Below are 17,844 nucleotides of genomic sequence, written 5' to 3' on the forward strand. Positions count from 1 at the left end.
TGGAGTCACAGTAGGGGAAAGTCCTGTTTGTGGGTTTCCTAAAAAATCCCACTGGTTCCTACAGGGTATGGAGTGCTGGGACTTGATATTCTTATGACAGGTTTCCCCAACCCTGTGCCCTCCAACTGTTTTGGACTGTAGCTCCTAGAATTCCCAACCAACATATCTGGACCAGGCTGGAGGAGGTTTCCTGGTGAGAAAAAAAAGAGGTAAAGGAAAGGTAAGCAAAGGTAAGGCCAAGTGGCAGACCTCATGAATATGCTGGCAAAAGGCAGGCACAGTGGTCAGTTGGCTGATCAGGTTCAGGTAGGCAGCTCCAAGGGCATATAGGGCACAGCGGCTGTACAATGGCAGGTTATCCTCATTCACCTGGGCCAGCTCCTGCAAACAGGACTTCAGCATTGTAGTGAAAGGACAAGAAAGCTCCTCCCCACATTCACTGACAGCCAGACATGTCCGAGTTTCAGTCTACATTCAATCATCTCGGACGTGGAATCTGCATCTGCATCAGGGTCAGAAGATGTACAAAGCCGGATCATCCAAATCTAGAATCTCTTCCGCCAGAGAGAAAAAAATAGTTGTCTTTTTAGAACCAAGGCAGAAGTTGTGAATGGAGGTGGAGAAGACAAACAGGGCACCTTCCTGTCCCCAGCAGCCTCAGAATTAACTGGCCTCAACCCTCAGAGATCTGGAGGGGAGTCCAAGAAAAACTGAGGGAGATCTATTTCAGGAAAAACGCCATCTTTGAAAGGATGGGTAAAACATGTTTAGATAGAAATATTGTATAAGATTACTTTTAATTTGGTGGTGCATGTTTAAATCTAATTTTGATTCTATTTATACCTTGAATTGATTTCTCTTTCAAAGCAACAGGGGCTGATTTTCCCAGGTAAACACCTCAACACACAGGGCTAGGAGTGGTGCTATAAAATCTATTTCCTTTTATTATAGGTAGTCCTCATTTAGCGACTGCCTTGTTTAGCAACCATTCAAAGTTACAATGGTGATGAAAAAGTAACTTTGTAACCAGTCCTTGCATTTACGACCCTTGTAGGTCTGTAAAGCAAAGGAAAGCTGAAGTAAGATAAGCAAAGTCGCGATTTCACTTAGCGACCGCTTCACTTAATGACGGAGTTGCCGGTCACAATTGTGGTCACTGAATGAGGATTACCTGTATTTCATTTGGTCCTTCTACATTCCAGTAAGACACATGGACTATGGGTCCCTAAATCTCACACGCCAGGCTTAGGGGGAACACACCAGGAACAGTGATCTTCTGGTGGACAAGTGATGACAGCACTAAGGAGCTAGGATGTGGAGATCCAGAGGCCTTCTGGGAGAGGAGGTTGAGGCTCCTCTCATCCTACCACCCCAGCCCTGTGGACACAAGCACTATTGAACCTGAGCATGCATGAGACTGGTGCCTTCATCAACTTTATTTTAACAGACCAGAACTGCCCCAACTACCCTAATTTATTAATAATATTTTTTTCTTTTTCTCTGCAGTTTTCTCTGCTTTAGCTTTGTGGTTTGAATTAAATTATGTTTTTAGCATTTAAGAGCATCTTACAATAATTGGCAGGGAAGATTTTTTTTTAAGGAACTGTATAACAGATCCACCTCTTTCTATGACACAGAATATGTGCAAGAAGCTCTTGCCAGTTGCTTCTTTGAGGAATCTATTGAATCCGAGCAGGGCTGGGGGAAAGAAGTGCATGCATACTTGACCTTCCTCATACTGGATGCTTGTGATCTTTTTAAATTATTCCTAATTTTTTAAAATGTAAGCTGCCCAGAGTCATTTGGAGTCAGGAAGCCTCTAAAATGTATGAAATTGCATTAGATAAATAAATACTTCTCTTATAAAAGATGTTGAGGCCCTAGAAAGAGTACAGAGAAGAGCAACAAAGATAGTAAGGGGTTTGGAGGTTAAATCCTATAAAGAATGGCTAAAGGAACTAGGTATGTTTAGCTTAATGAAAAGAAGGCTGAGGGGAGACATGATAGCAGTCTTCCAATACTTGAAGGGCTGCCACAGGGAAGAGGGCATCGATCTATTCGCCATAGTACCTGAGGGTAGGGCAAGAAGCAATGGATGGAAGCTCGTCAGAGGGAGATCCAACCTGGAAATAAGGAGGTATTTCCTGACAGTGAGAACTATTAAGCAGCGGAACAGCTAGCCTCCTGGAGTTGTGGGTGCTCCATCGCTGGAGGTTTTCAAGAAAAGATAGGACAACCATTTGTCCGAGATGGTATGAGGATTCCTGCCTTGGGCAGGGGGTTGGGTAGAAGACCTCCAAGGTCCCTTCCAACCCTATGATTCTATGATAACCAGATGCAGTCTAAGTACATGTGAAGAATGGTAAATGTGGGTGTGTGGCATATGGGAGAGTTACATATTTCTATTCCCTTGTCACTCTGCCATACTAGTTGACTTCCATGCCAAAGCTACCTTGCACAAAAGGAGGCAGTTGGTAGGTGTTTGTGATATGGACCTGCAGAGTATGTTGAGGAGGACTGTGCACCACTTTGGATTCAAAGGCAAAAAGGTGCTAGGAAGTCCCAAGAAAAGGCATACCTATTGAAGGAGTTAGAGAGAGGTAATACATTTGTGCCCCTGTGATCTCTGATGCACATTTGCTTGGAAGATTCTTCAGCCTGCACATACCTGTATGGCCAGAACCAAACGGATGAGGTCCACTACCACTTCTTCATTGGCCAGCTCAATGCTGATGAGCGCCAGCAGACTGTAGAGGGACTCATAGTGAGCACGCCCATTATTCTCTTCTTTGCAAGTCAAATACATGTGTCGATACAGCTGCTGGGAGTGCTGTGAACAAATATAACAATAGCTTTTTATGAGGAAGTTGCCATTTAATGGAGGTGTTGAACGCAATGCTTTTACACTACTTTAACATGATCAAGCAGGATATTTTTTGCAGGTCTATCATCTAGTACTAGTGATTACAACCAATCAATCCCTATCCTTTATTTTTTAATGGAGAGTTTTTGGCAAGTCCTCAAGTACCTTTTTCATGAAGACAGTGTCTTGGCGTGAACATTTGTCCACTTTCAGCTTCAGGATGGAGATATCACTGATGGTGCTGTGCAGAAAAAAAATGAGAAAAAATTAAAGGGGGGTAATTGTATATGGAAGCAAGCCATAACAAATGTCTGGAGAAAAGAGATTGTCCATCTCCCGTCCTTTTTAGCAACTCATAGGAGCATTTCAGGGAGGTGAAATTACATTTCTTAATATATAATTTTTATTAAAGAAAAATAATTAAAAACAATATAAATTTTTAAAGAGAAAAGTAAAAAAAGTAAAGAAAAGTATTGTGAAAAAAGAACAAAGAAAGAAATAGAGAAAAGACGGAAAAGGAAGGAAAGCCAGTTTGGTCTAGTGGTTAAGGCAATGGGCTAGAAACCAGGAGATTGTGAGTTCTAGTCCCGCCTTAGGCATGAAAGCCGGCTGGGTGACCTCGGGCCAGTCACTCTCTCTCAGCCCAAGAGCCAATCAGAGGTGGTATAAGAGTTCTAGTCCCGCCTTAGGCATGAAAGCCGGCTGGGTGACTTGGGCCAGTCACTCTCTCAGCCCAAGAGCCAATCAGAGGTGGTATAAGAGTTCTAGTCCCGCCTTAGGCATGAAAGCCGGCTGGGTGACCTCGGGCCAGTCACTCTCTCTCAGCCCAAGAGCCAATCAGAGGTGGTATAAGAGTTCTAGTCCTGCCTTAGGCATGAAAGCCGGCTGGGTGACTTGGGCCAGTCACTCTCTCTCAGCCTAGCTCACTTCACAGGGCTGCTGTTGTGGGGAAAATAGGAGGAAGGAGTATTAGGAATGTTCGCCGCCTTGAGTTATTTATAAACATAATGAAGGTGGGATAGAAAATTTAAAAATAAAAAGGAAAGGGAAAGAAAAAGTTATAAAGAAGTGGCTTCTAGTCTTCTTAACAGCAGTTACAAATACATTTATATTTTACCCTGTCTAAGGTTACAACATAATTTTTCTTTCTTTCCATAGTCTACCCTTTCTAATCATCAAAGGGAATGGTGAAATTACAGTAGTGTTATTAATCAAAGGAAATTTCCAGCAAATTATATAATAAGCCTTATGAAAAGAAGGATACATGTAATTCAAGTTAAGTCGGAGCCAAAACAACTCACAATTTTGAATTCAAACCATTAACTGCAAAACAGCTCTTATCAACAGAAGGTTACTGTGACAAAGACGGTCTGGTGCTCTAAGCACCCTCACCATGTAGTCAACCTGGCTGAATGACAGCATCACAATGGTACTATGTTTATTACGCGATTGCCAGGGAGAAGAAAAAAAAAACTTTTTGTACAAATATTCTTTGCATATATTTCTATTTTTTTCTGAAGCAACTATATTTAATCTGAACATTCAGGATAGCTGAATGAACCTTTAGTTCATATAAATGCCATGATCATCAGGCTTGCTAGAAGACAAAGAGGCTGTTACAACAGTGAACAGGAAACTATGCAGTTTCTACTCAGGAGGACAGAGTATAGACAAGTGTAACTCAATATATATATATTCACATAGTTTGTAGCCAGAACGATCTATGATACTGTCCCAGAACATGGTCTCCTCTCCATTGCAACAAAAAAACACACCTGATTGTCTGGAATTTGTGCTTATTCCCATGGCGGTCAATGAAGCTGATGAGAATCTGCAGGACAAAGAGGCGAATCTCTGCGTCCTCCATTAATGTGGCTGACAAGAGCCTGTCCAGGAAGGAGCTGGGGAGGGCTGTGAGCATGTTACTGCACTGGAAACCGGTGGAAACCTGCAGGTTCCATAGAGAGCCCCTCCATTAATCAATACCCAGCAGTTCGTTTGCAGTGCAATCATAATGGCAGCTGTAGCAAATCAGGGGCAAGATATTGCTGAAACAACCTTCCTAATTTCTTTTCTGAAGTCTTAATTTGTCTATTGACACTCAGCGATATAGTGGTTGGTTTCACACATGTTAGCCTATGTTAAAATGGCATTGGGTGATTTGTAATTCAGCATGTGAGATAGAAGTCATAGGCACAGCAAGTTATAGAAATACACCAACTGCCTTTTGTTAACCTAAGTTTAGGTTTAATGTGTCATGTAAAGTCAGCCAGTCTGTGGCAAGCGTATTGGCCACCTACTGAACAAACAGTGGTCTGCAGTACAGTGTGATCACCTGCCTTCTATTCACTGTGATTTGTAGCACAGATGAGTATGGGGAGATAAGAAAGTTGGTGCTCACTGCTGGGCCTGAATCAATGTGTCTGTGAACAGAAGAAACTAGATCTCACAGATTCAGTGGAGACTGTTGTCTAGGCACAGACTGAGTTTGTTTGTCCTGAGGCCAAAAGGTATGTTATTTCCTATACAAATGTGGTGTCTATTTTTCCCTGCAAACGCCACATGCAAATGGAGCACCACTGTCGCTTACCTGCAGGAGAGACTTCAGCAACATGATCTGCGTCAATCGATTCCTGTTCTCCCTAAGAAAAGATAAACACTCAAGATTGAAGCCCCATGGAAAAAAGACAGCCTTCAAAAACTAAAAGCCAACCAAAACCAGGACAGGATGAAAAAAGAAAATCATCAGCTGGTAATGAAATTGTCTATGAAACATAGCAAAGCACCCACAACCGCTTACATGGATGTATCATTAAGGAGCAAAACAGCATTCCCTCCAGTCACAGGGTGGAGAAAATCCAAACCTGCTGTGCTTATGTGGGTTAAGTGAGCAAACGGTCACCAAAGCAGATGTTCCAGTGTGACTGGGGTATGGCCAGGAATGTTGTCACACCAACTGGTCCTTCCCACCATTTTCTTTCACTGTTTTGAAGGAACAGGGAGGTACTGCCTCCCATTTTGCTGTGAAAATCTCACCACTGTGGTGCCTTTTGTTTGCCTGCTCTTCAGGCTAATCCTAGAAATACCTACAAGCAGCTTTAAACATATGCTAAGCAACCCTGAGCAACCTAATTTGTGCCAACTCAGGAGTAAGGTCCACTGATTCCCATGGAGGTGAACAATGGATTGTTGCCCAGATCAGACAACTTGAAACTTAAACTCCTGTGTAAAATCCATTACAGGATCACAGAAGCTGTGGAATTGCCCCCAACACATCTCAGAGATTATTTTCCCCGATGGCTCCCAGTGCAGAGAGAGTGGTGGTGGGAATCCTTCCAGTGGCTAAGGGCCACCATTAACATTTTCCTGGGGAGGGCCTGAGGGCTGCAAAACAGTTGAAGCCATATTGCACACAATGGAAGGATGTGGGAGAGTTTTGAGTCTCTACAGGATCTCTTTGAGGCCCTATGTTATCATTTCCATGTGTTGCATGCCTTAAAAAGGTGAAAGACTGAACCTTCACCTTTCAGCAATTATGGTCAGAGGAAAACTCCATGGGCTATAGAAAAGGGATGTGGGGCTACAGGTTGCCCACCATGCAGCAAAACATCCTAACAGCTATTGCTAGGATTCCACTCATGTCTGTACACTTATACAAAAAGACTGCTTTTTCCACCCAATTGTCAACGACCCACTGCCAATTCCTGTTAGCCTAACTGCTTCTTTTTACATTATTGAGAAGTAGGATCACCTTTCTCTCTGGCAACAGAAGTATCATGGACACATTTTGAAAAAGTTCATATTGGTCAGATTAAAGAGTCATTTCCCTCACCCTCCCCTCCACAACCCAACCCCAAGGAAGAAAAACACCCTGATCTAAACAGCCAGGAATTTCTAATGGGACTGATAAGCTCTTCAAAAAGTGGACTTCTAATGTGCCAATTGATATTATAAAGGGCCAGTCTTTTTTACTACCAATTGATATAACTGTCAGTCAAGTCTCTCATCAAGCTCCTCAACAACTGAAGCTCCTGCAACATCTCCATGTAAAACTTCTGCTCAGGAATGGGTTGATGTTCCTGATTTTGTAAGTATTTGTTTCCTATTATTTTTTCAAGGAATCCACAACCATCTGACAAGACACAATGGGTAGAAAGTAAGTGGCCCATGGTCAGCCAACAAACAGAGATTACTCTTCCAGTCCAAAATATATTTAGGGTTGGAAGTTGCAATGCCTAATCAATTTTGGCTTAATCCAAACAATCCAAGCAATTAGTAATTAGATGGGAGACCACCAAGAAATGCCAGGGTTATAGGCTAGACTGGAAAATTGAAAAAAAAAAAGGAAAATCTCAGAAGATGACAAAAGTGACCTATTTCCATACTACTGCCAAGAAAACTACTTGGACATATTAATAGTCAGGAGACAAGTTTAAATCGAGCGAGTCTTTAGTTTTATTGGTCTTGTGGGGAATATTCATCACATTTCCAATAATAATCAATTCTCCCTTGATCAGTTATCTCCTGCATGCCAGTGCCCACAGGTATGTCAAGGACAGCAAGAAGAGCAGTAGTTAACTCATCACAGTAGCCACTCACCTCCCATAAACCTCCACACCATCTATCCATACTATTTTCTAGAATTATCTTCCCTTCCTAAATTCATTCATCCTCTTCCCAGCTCTCCACTGCCTATTATAGTTTTCCAGGTTGTTAAGCAGAGTTGCTTCCTAGTCTCTGACTTAAATGGTTACGACAAACTCTGAATCTGGGCACTGAACTTTCTAAGCAAGATTCTTGCCCCGCTGACAGAATATTAAGTATCTTCCTCAGAAAGTACTAATATATGTTAATAATCTTGTCTAGGGTCAAGTATGAGGAAAGAAAGTTGCCTCTTTTGGCCTGAAGTCTGATTAACTGATAGCCCTGTGTTTGGGTTGTACCCATTTCTGGCTGCAAGTAGAGTTATTGTTTAAATTGATTATTGTTTCATACTCAGAGAAAGCTAACAAGGGTCTATATGATCTTTTGATGAGGTGTTGACATCAAGGAGCATTCAGTTATGTGGAAGAGTTATAGCCCAGAAATAAATTCCCTTCTCCAGAAGCCTGTATTTTTGCTAGTCTGACATAGCCCAGCATAAGTATAGATTCCAGAACTCAGAGGCAAAATGATTTTTAATAACAGGAGCTGTCAAACAGAATCCCTTATAGCCTGGAAAGATGCCCCCAACTGTTTAAACACATTTAAACAATTCCCCCAAAATGGTTCACTTCTAAGCATTTTCTCTACACCCACCTTTTTTAAACTGGTATCTTTCAAGATAGCCATGTTAGGTACAGATTATGGGAGTTTGGAAAACGTCTTGTAGGTAAAACTTTTTCTGCTCTGAAACATATACAACTTTCCTGCACTTTTCTATTCTCTTCAATTAAAAATTGATTCTGCATAAACAGAGAGACTTGAGATATAGCTTAGCATTCAAATTAATGGGTAATTGCTTGGACTACATGTAATGAACCTGAAGATGGACAAGGAATTATAAGATTCTTTGGACAAAATTACATGCCCTCTAAGACTATGCTATTCTCCCATTCAATTTTTGCACTGTGACATTTGAGATACCAAATTACTTTTAAAAAAAAAGGATATGGAAAGGAAGAGGGAAAAAAAGACAAAAGGATGAAAGAGAAAAACAACTTGCCCCAAACTGGCATCTCCTAGGGTGTTAGATAATACTGCTATAATTATTAGATAGCCCAGCCAATCACAGTGTAATAATAATGGAAGCATAATCCAACATACTTGGAGGGTTCCAAGCTGGGGAAGTCTAGACTGTAGGAAAGGAAATCAAAAGAGAGGGGAAAAAAGGAAAAAGGAATAAAAAGGTGCTGAAAAAAGAGTGTTGTCCTCACCCAGCTTTGCCCATGTCTACAGGGTGATGCAGAGAAGGAAGCGGAACTTTGCTCATGATAAACAGCATGACCTCCGACCTCTGATAGGTAGGCAGAGTGCTGGCAAAAGAACCTGGGGAAAGACAGAGCAGGAAAGCATGCAAGAGAGTCTAGCAGGGATGAGGAAAGGTACAGAGCTGGCGTGGGAACCCAATATAAAAAAGGACCAAAAAATCTCTAGCAGGAAGGTCTAGATTTTCACCAAGATTTTCTTACTGCCAGGAAAAAGCCTTTCTTATCCTATCAGAAGGAGCAACCACAAACCAGATGCCCAAGTACTGTTAGAAAAGAGATCAAGCCCTTCTAATGGGTTGCTGTACAAGTTGCTGTGGGGCTACAGCTTTCACACTTGGCCACTACGTGAATGTAATGCTGGACTGACAGTGGAGAACCACACAGTGCTGGATCTTTCCAATGATCCAGATTGCCAGGCTCTTTGGCTTTTTTTTTTAATGGCCTTTTTCATAAACCATCTTGGCTCGGCAATTAAGGTGCAGCAGAAAAATTAAGCCAACCAACTTTTCTATGATAAAGTGCTGTTTCACTAAAGCACTTTAGTAATTAAAAAAACACACCTCTAAATGGTAGGGATTAAAGTATGAGAACGTACATATACAAATATATGTACAGGAAGAATATTTGAGGTTTACTCCCTATGAGACAGCTTCAAAACCTCTCCTTCCCCAAAGGACTGCCTGCTTATAACCTGAAAACTCCAGGGAAACATTGGAATGGTTTCCCCTTCTTCATTTCCTTCTCTCTCTCCCAACTGTCCCAGTGATTCCCAAGTCTCTTCTGACCTCTATTGGCCATGCAGTGCATGAAAGTGAAGACTGAAGCATATTCTCTTCTTCTCCCTTTCTTCTAGATTTTAACATGAGGACTTCCATCACACTTGTTATTTAGGACTTAGTGGGAGCTACAGGGCAGCCTTGGGACTAGTTTTTAATCTGCTCAGCATTGGAACCAACAGACCCTCAAGAGCACTCTGGTGAGCAGGCGCAAGGGGCTTTTTCCTCACTACTAAGGAAGCTGCTCCAATATTTCCATACAGCAAAGATCAGTGAATCCAGGCATCATGGTTTAGTAAGTACCAGGCTTAACTTTCTAGTACCTAACCTAAACCCTTAAAAGCAGATATGGTCAGGCACACTGGTCTGCCAAATGTTGCTGTTGTTGTTTCATCACAAAACAACTGCTGGGGTGACAGAAGATGGAATCTGCAACATCTGGAGGGCCACGAATTTACCATACCTTTCCTTTGCCATGAGGCAAGGATGAAGGGGGGCTGTAAGCAGCCTCACAGAGTAATCCTCCCACTTATAGAAAACACTATACACATGACTGACCACAGAAGGTGGAACTGTCATATCAAAGACAATACATTATTGGCAGAATCAACCTCACTTGTATGGATTAAGAACCAATGCTTAACGCAGCATTGAAATTAGCTCAGGGCTCTCACTACCAACTTCAAAGCAATACTCTCCCTGTGCAATGGGAGTCAAACCATTTTTGTACTAAAACAGCAGGCAGGTTCCTGCTTTAGCATCAGGCATGCAAAGGATTTGGTGGAGAAATGTATTCGTTCCATACAAAGACCATATTGGAAGGGAAAAGGGAAGGGGTAGGTCCTTACTCTCCCCACCAATCTCAAGGCCAGTGGATTGGGCCCAAGGCTGCCCATAATTAGCATAGCTGTGGACTATCTAAGGATGAGCTCTCGTCAACTTGTCCCAGCTCCTGCTAACCTAGCAGTTCGAAAGCATGCAAATGCAAGTAGATAAATAGGTACCACTTCGGTGGAAAAATAACAGGGACATGAAAGGAGCCCCCTTGGGTGTCCCCTGGGCAATGGTGACATCACCGGCAAATTCTTTTCAATACAGAAGCGCCTTGGTAGGTGCTTCTGACATGAAAAAAAAAAACAACTAAGGGTGAAAAAAAAGGAAGAAACAGAGAACTTGCCATTGCTTTTTTGACTAAAACTCAACTAGGTTTTATTGGTGACATCATGTGTGTCAAATGTTCCTCCTGGAGCTTCATCTTGGAAGACAATAAGAACACTTGCGCTGAACTCTTTCTTCCAGACCAAGCTAATTGTTCTAGAACTATTTAAATGTCTATTCACTGCAAAGGCTGCAGTAAAGGAGAATTTCATGTAGCTTTTTGGTGCAAATTGCAAGGAATGGTTCTTGTCTTGCAGATAGCAGTACTTCTAGCACAAACTTTGGAACTAAGCAAATGTGATGTCATCTTAGACACAGTTCATCCTGGGCTCATTTAGCCCAGAAATGTCTGCTTAGATTGACAACAGTTTACCAAGTTTCCCCAAGTTGTGCTTCTCAAAATCCTTCTAACTAGAGATGCTGGCTGGGGACTTCTGGGAGTTGGTCCACACATCTTAAAATAACTAAGGTTGAGAAACACTGTTCTAGAAACTCCAGTTAGCCCTAAAAAAATTCCAAGAGATTATACTGGACTGTGAGCTGTACAAAAAAGACAGCATGCATCCAAATACTGTAACAGCCCCACACCCATTCCTAGAAAGATACTGAATATTTCAAGACTAGAACAGTCCCTTCGGGGCTTTTAAGTGGCTCATCAAGGTTTTTCATTATTTTTATATGGAATTTACTTGGTTTCTGAAGGAACGGGCTGATTGTTTCAAACTGTTTTTTTTATTGCTAATTATTACTGTGCTATGAGCATTCAAGGAGAAGGAGAAGGGCTCAGTTAATTTTTTTTAAAGCAGCTAAACAGAGGCAAACCTAATAAAACAGTCCCTGTAACACAGAATGATTACAAAGACTTGACTCTAATTCAGGCTTTCTCAATCAAGAGCCAAGGGCCATCCTGGCTGGGGCTTATGGAAGCTACGGAAAGCGGTTCTAATTCAACTAAATGGCAAGATAAAGAATTAAAGGAGAGTCTAATGAAGGCTCTCAAGTTTGCTTTTGCTGTAAAGAGAAAAATCAACAGTAGTGAAGGAGTCAGGTTAAAAACCTAGAAAGATTTCCTTTTCTGAGAATGTTTATAGAAAAAATCAGTGTGTTTATTCCTTCCTTCCAACTCCAAGAGACACATAACTGACAGATCTGTACCTCGCACAGAAGATGGAACTTTCACATCTGAGCTGTGCTTTGCACAAAATTACACACTGGCAGGGGCCCATAGATTTTGGCTGAGTTTGGGGGACAATCAATGTGTGGTTACTAGTTTTCTGTACACAAATATATAGGACAAATCTGAAAGATCAGATCAAAGCCCAGCTTTGATGTACTGGCAGTAGTGGTGATCAGTCATAACTTTCTTCCTTTACAAACAAACAAACAAACAGCTTGCTTCTAAGCTCATGATGTCTGAGAAGTTTCAGAAGACTCTCATCCAGGATCGCACATGTTTTGGCGAATGCATGATATAGATGTCTTTGATTCCCCTTGATAAAAGCAAGACCTGCAGCATCCAAGAAAAATTACTCTGATGCTATTTATATTTTCCTATCATTATTCCTTACAGGTTTAGCAAAGAGACAAAGAGTTGGCAGGATTCATTCAAATTTACAAGACTAACTGAAACCTTGGATGGGGAAGGAAGTATCTGCAGCTCTGGATAAAATCAACAGTCCCCTCCTCCCAGTTTCTGAGGGAAAATGGTGCCAATGCTTGGGGCTAGCTAGCATACCTGTGGTCTTGATTATGGCCTCCTGGAACATTCTTTCTTCATGCTCCTTAATGATCTTGGTGCCACCAGCAATGACACAGTCATAGCTACCTGTCAAAGCGTAATCGATGCTCAGCCGCAGCTGCCTTAGGAGGGTGTTGAACACCTCCAGCACAGTTGGTCCTAGAAGAAACACAGAATATACTGTATCTTTGGAAGGAAGCACATCTGTGGGTTTCAGCACATAGAAAAGGACTTTTCTGCCTCCAATGCAACAAAACAAAATGTTACCAGAATGCTGGATCCCAAAAAAAAGGGGATGTTTCTTGACTAGGGATTTGAACACATCTATATTCCAGCTGAAGTATCCAGGGTTTTTTGATGCAAAAATTAGAGTTCCTGGACAGGCAGAGTTGATTTTCTCCTTATAGTTCTCCAATCTTGGCACCTCTACTTGTGTTGCCCTATAAATCCCATCAGGGTTAAAAAAAAATCCCTTATTGTTAAGTACAATGTACTTATTTTGATCTTAAAGGTCCAGTTCATCCATCAGGCTGCTCCTTATTTATGCTAAAAGTCTAGTTTTGGCTACTCTGAAATATCTCCCAAACAACAATTCTTGATCAATCTTCTTCACTGATCCATCTAGGCTGGTGCCTGCAAATAGGTCGATCTGTACATTGACTATCCTTTTGGGAAATTCACAATTTTTGGAATTTGAAAACTTTGATCCTTGAAGAGATACCCTCTTGAAGGACATCCAGGCTGCTTACCAACAGATCCAGAGGCTGCAATGATGGCTGCCTCCGAGAGGACCTCTACTATCCCTGCCCGCACAGTGGCAGCACTTTTGCTGTTGGCATCCAAATGGCCCAGGAGCTGCTGGATCACCAAATGGGAATGTTGTGGCTAGATGCAAAGAAAAAAGAAGTGATATAGCAGATAGGGGAATAACAGCATTATGAACTACAGATGCTATAAGAGGATTGCATTGGAATCTGGATTACTGGGAGGTGAGTTATGGAGGCCAGAGATAAGGGTACTGAGGTCTTCACACTCAACATAAGTAGCAAACATATCAGTTCACTGCACATCTTTCCCTTCTCTCCCTCCCAGGTTAAAAATGCTTTGCTTTTTAATGAAAACAAAATACCCATGATTACAATACCACAGTCATGGAAGTGCAGGACATGCACAAGAATTTCATGTTATGTTGGCTTGGATAGAGAAGAGCTCTATGTGCCTAAATCAGTAAAGCCTTTTGTCACACCACTTGAACATGGGCTGGATATGTGCATATGTGGCTATGGTGCATGATCGGGCTAGCTCATGCATCTTATAACTCATTCTTTCAACCTATAAAGTATATGAGAACATTGGAACCTCCTTAAGGAAAGAGATTCCATAACAAATCAGGAAAGCTTGGTACTTCTAGGTTTGCCCACATTACACCTCTGTTGTATGAGTTGCACTGGAAACTCCAGTTTCCTTCTGGGTGCAATTCAAGGTGCTGATAATTACCTTATAGCCCAACATGGCATGGGACCAGGTTATTTGCAGGACTGCCTCTCCCTGAATATCTGGCCTTGGAAGCGTGCCTTTTCAGTGGCTGCCCCTACCTTATAGAACACCCTCTCCCCAGTGATCTGGCAGGTCCCCACCCTTTTAGCCTTCGGGAAGGCCATCTCAAGACCTGGCTTTTTACCCAGGCGCTGGGACAGGATGAGGGTGTTTCAGGTGGTTGTTGGACACCCCAAGGGGATGAACAAGGAACCCAAAGGGGTGAACAAGGGGATGAACACAGGGGCTTTGGTTGGGTTTTATGGCTTTACATTTTTTTAAGAAATATTTTTTGAGTTTTATTGTTGCTGTGCACTGCTCAGAGTTGTGTTTTAAGATGGGTAACTGTACAAATCTTTTAAACAAATAAATAATGTTCTTTTGACTGTGGTTGTGCAAGGAGGTAGGTATTTAGGTTGCTGGAGTCCATGACTCATCAAGGGAGGTTCTGTCCTGAAGTTTAAGCTCATGTTACTTGAGGGCTGCTGCTGTAGTAGAAACCAAATTTCTTTATAGTATAGGAATAAAAAATGAAATGTCAATGCAGATCTCACCTGGATGGAATACATGATGATCTTAAAGCAGCGGATTGCAAATGTATTTGGCTCCCAAAGGGAGTGGTTATCCAAATGGCTTTTGGGAAATAAGAAGGAAAAAAGAGATATCAATCTAGTAGACTTGATGCAATTGATTAGTCATCTAAATTAGAAAGACAATCATTTTCAAAGATCAACAGCTTTAGAGTAGTAAATGAAACCAAACCTAGCTAATTTTTTAAAATGTAAAAAGACCTCTCTCCTACGAAGCAGAACTTAAGGATTCAAACCAATTAGGTCAGTCTGCCCATGAGTCAGAGGCAGTTATTTTCATGAACAAGCTTAAGTTGGACCAAACCAAAGGTGGTTCCAGGTAAACATCCATCATTCTTCTTGCTATAGGGCCACCCAGTTGTTTCTGGAGAATGAGTCCACAAATAGTCCATGAAAGACTGTTGACATCCTAAATCATTGCCTGGATGAACAAACAATAGGCTCAGTCCAGAGAGGGGGGGCAGGTTCTATTATTGGGTTCTTAGTGTTTTCCGAGCTTGGTTGTTTTCTTGCAAATGTTTCAATACAAGGCTAGATAACATCATTAGTGCATGGGAGAGTGGAGTTTGCTGGTGCTGTTCCCTGCTTACCTGGGTGTTGGTAGCTAGGGAATTCCTGGAAGCTTGGCATTTTGACAAATCAGCCATCAACAGACCCATAAAGATAAATCACATCCACACACGTTTTAAAACATATAACCAAAAGTCAAGGAAGGAAACAAACAGCCCAAATCACATCCTCCCTAGCTACCAACATCTAGGTAAACAGGAAACAGCACCAGACAAACAATCAGGGAAGAAACAGTACCCTAATCATTCTCAGGATGTTTGGGGCAGTATGTGTGTGTGGGTGGTGTGTCTGGAAGCAGGCCTTTTCAGTGGCCACCCAATCCCACTGAACAGCTGTCCTCCTGAGGTCTTATGTTTCAGGAAAGTGGTAAAGACAGGTATCTTTCACTGAGTTTCTGAGGCACAGTATCACATATAGTAAGGTTGCTGTTAATTTTCTGTTTGTGATTATCATAAACCTCAATAAAAAGACCTAATCATGTTTTAATTAATATTTGTGATGTCTGTAATTTTATAAGTTGTCAGCCTTTCAGAATCTTAGATTGTGAGGCATATAAAAGAAAGAATGAATGAAAAAATACATTCATTCACTGGAAGCTCATTGTACTCTAGCAACTAGGTTGGTTGATCTAGAAATAGGCCCCTTTTGGTCGAAGAGCCCCAGTGCTAGAATAAGAACTGCTTTGTCATTGGAGCTGAGATGAGTTGCTTCCTTATTTAGCATTAGACAGGAGTACAAATAGTTGTGTCGCATTGGGGTTTCAAAACTTACATGAAGTTTGTTCTCTAAATTTAGTGCCACAATTCAATTTTATTAAATGGCTTTTCCTTCTATGTTTGTTTTAATGTAAGGTTTATTATACACTGCCCTAGATATCTATTAGAAGAGCAAGGTTTAAAAGTGTTGATGATGATTTGTACTAGAGCTCTAATACTGTTAACTCTGCCAGAGAATCAGTGACTGGATTTAATACAACATGCCAGATGAGGCTAAAATGAGGGTCAGTTTATGGCTGAGAAGGTTGTAGGAATCCACTGTTGTCTTAGCATGTTGGATGAACCATAGCCATGACAACAAATCTTAATATGGTTTATTTGGAGGGATCACCATGTTAGGTTACACAAGTGCTAAGCTGGCTCTAGGATTTAGCCTGTTGTGGGAATTCAGTTGCTTGTTTTCTGCTTGATGATTTAAAGGAACAAGATGAGATCACTTTGTGCAATATTCCCAAGTTCCTTGGAAAAATACTGGAATGAAAACATAATAATAATGATGGTGATCATCATCATTGCTCTGCCCATGTGTCATGAGTAAGGATGGCGAGCAGGGGGCTCCCATCCAGACTGCCCAATTCCTCAGTGCTACGCATGCGCTTAACAGTCTGGATGGGAGCCCCCTGCTCGCCATCCTTACTCATGACACCATGAGTCATTAGGTGTGAGGAAGAAGAAATTCAATGCACTACCTTCACCTGGCTTTGATAAACTTCTCAAGGGATACTGAGGCAGGTGTAGAACACATAATGCAGGGGACTTACATGAGGACAGGCTTGATTGCATTTTTGATATTGCCATAAGCTGCCCGACCCAGGAGCTCCCGCAAGCATCGTTCAGCTAGCTCTGCTGGGTTCTCTTTCTCCTTCTCGGTTGTTTGTAAGGGTGAAGGGGAACGGCTAAAGGAAACAGGGAAGGAAAAAAGAAGCAGCTGCAATTTAAATGTCAAACATCCATTTCACAGACACCATGCAAGTGGCTTTTTTTCTAGTTTTGCTTAAAAAGAGACTTTGGAAGGCTGAAGCAGTCACTCCCTTCTCTCAGTGCACAGAATGAAAATTGGAGGCACACTTTCCCTTATAAAGATTTTGTTATTGGGAAAGGACCACAGGGAATGTTCATTCCTCTGCAGAGGATCCCCACACCTTTCCATGTATGAGGAGTCATAAGACACTGGATGAGTCATGCAGAGATCCAGTGGATAGCATCCTCTGGGTAATTCTATTGTGTCTCTGTACTAGAATTGATCAAATGAATGCAAACCATATAACTATTTGAGTCAGGACAATGAATCATACAAAGATAGGAATTTAGAAATGTAAGAAGTTGCCTTACCAAAAATCTTAGTCCTACTAGCCAGAGTTGTGTACTCTGAGCAGAAGCCCTCTCCAGGATTTCAGTCAAGGCCTACCTGCAAACGGTCAAGGACTGAATGTGGCACCTTCTGCATTCTAGCTAGCTATTCTATTCCTGAATTACTGTATATTTTCTCCCCTTAGTTTAAAGAAATCCCTAATTATTCAGGTATTCCTCATGGCATACTAAGGTACCCTTATGATCTTTCCAAAATTGAGAACATGGCTTGTTTTGGTGGGATGTTTAAAAGCCTGACTCAGAGCAGGAGGGTTTCCAGTGCTTTATGGCTCCCAATCTCTCCTTTGCAGACAAAAACATGAGAAATCATGCAGCCAAAACTTGACCATCTACTCCAAATGTCAGTGGTACAATTTCAGGGTGCTGGGAAGGAGTCTGGCAACACAGAGCTAGGAAGCCATATGTGGCTTGCAGCCATAGGTTGCCCACCTCTGATATATGTCAGAGTGAACAGAACTATTTCTTTCCACTCAGTGATTCTTCTATAATTCCATGAC

The 17,844-nt window shown here is 41.7% G+C and overlaps 1 protein-coding gene across 3 annotated transcripts in view; it reads right to left on the reverse strand.

The window, feature by feature from the left end:
- The window catches only part of EFR3B (EFR3 homolog B), a 94,483-nt gene that overhangs the window by 10,706 nt on the left and 65,933 nt on the right, over positions 1-17,844 (reverse strand). For all 3 annotated transcript variants that reach the window (XM_063300361.1, XM_063300351.1, XM_063300342.1), the window contains exons 7-16: positions 16,738-16,872; positions 14,595-14,673; positions 13,254-13,389; positions 12,502-12,663; positions 8,779-8,890; positions 5,454-5,505; positions 4,639-4,811; positions 3,029-3,104; positions 2,669-2,830; positions 250-381 (exon numbers count right to left, since the gene is read on the reverse strand). In XM_063300361.1, coding sequence (XP_063156431.1) covers positions 250-381; positions 2,669-2,830; positions 3,029-3,104; positions 4,639-4,811; positions 5,454-5,505; positions 8,779-8,890; positions 12,502-12,663; positions 13,254-13,389; positions 14,595-14,673; positions 16,738-16,872 — 1,219 coding nt within the window. The remainder of the gene's footprint in view (positions 1-249; positions 382-2,668; positions 2,831-3,028; positions 3,105-4,638; positions 4,812-5,453; positions 5,506-8,778; positions 8,891-12,501; positions 12,664-13,253; positions 13,390-14,594; positions 14,674-16,737; positions 16,873-17,844) is intronic.

The sequence above is a fragment of the Candoia aspera genome, chromosome 1 (assembly GCF_035149785.1).
Source record: "Candoia aspera isolate rCanAsp1 chromosome 1, rCanAsp1.hap2, whole genome shotgun sequence".
NCBI classification, from domain to species: domain Eukaryota; kingdom Metazoa; phylum Chordata; class Lepidosauria; order Squamata; family Boidae; genus Candoia; species Candoia aspera.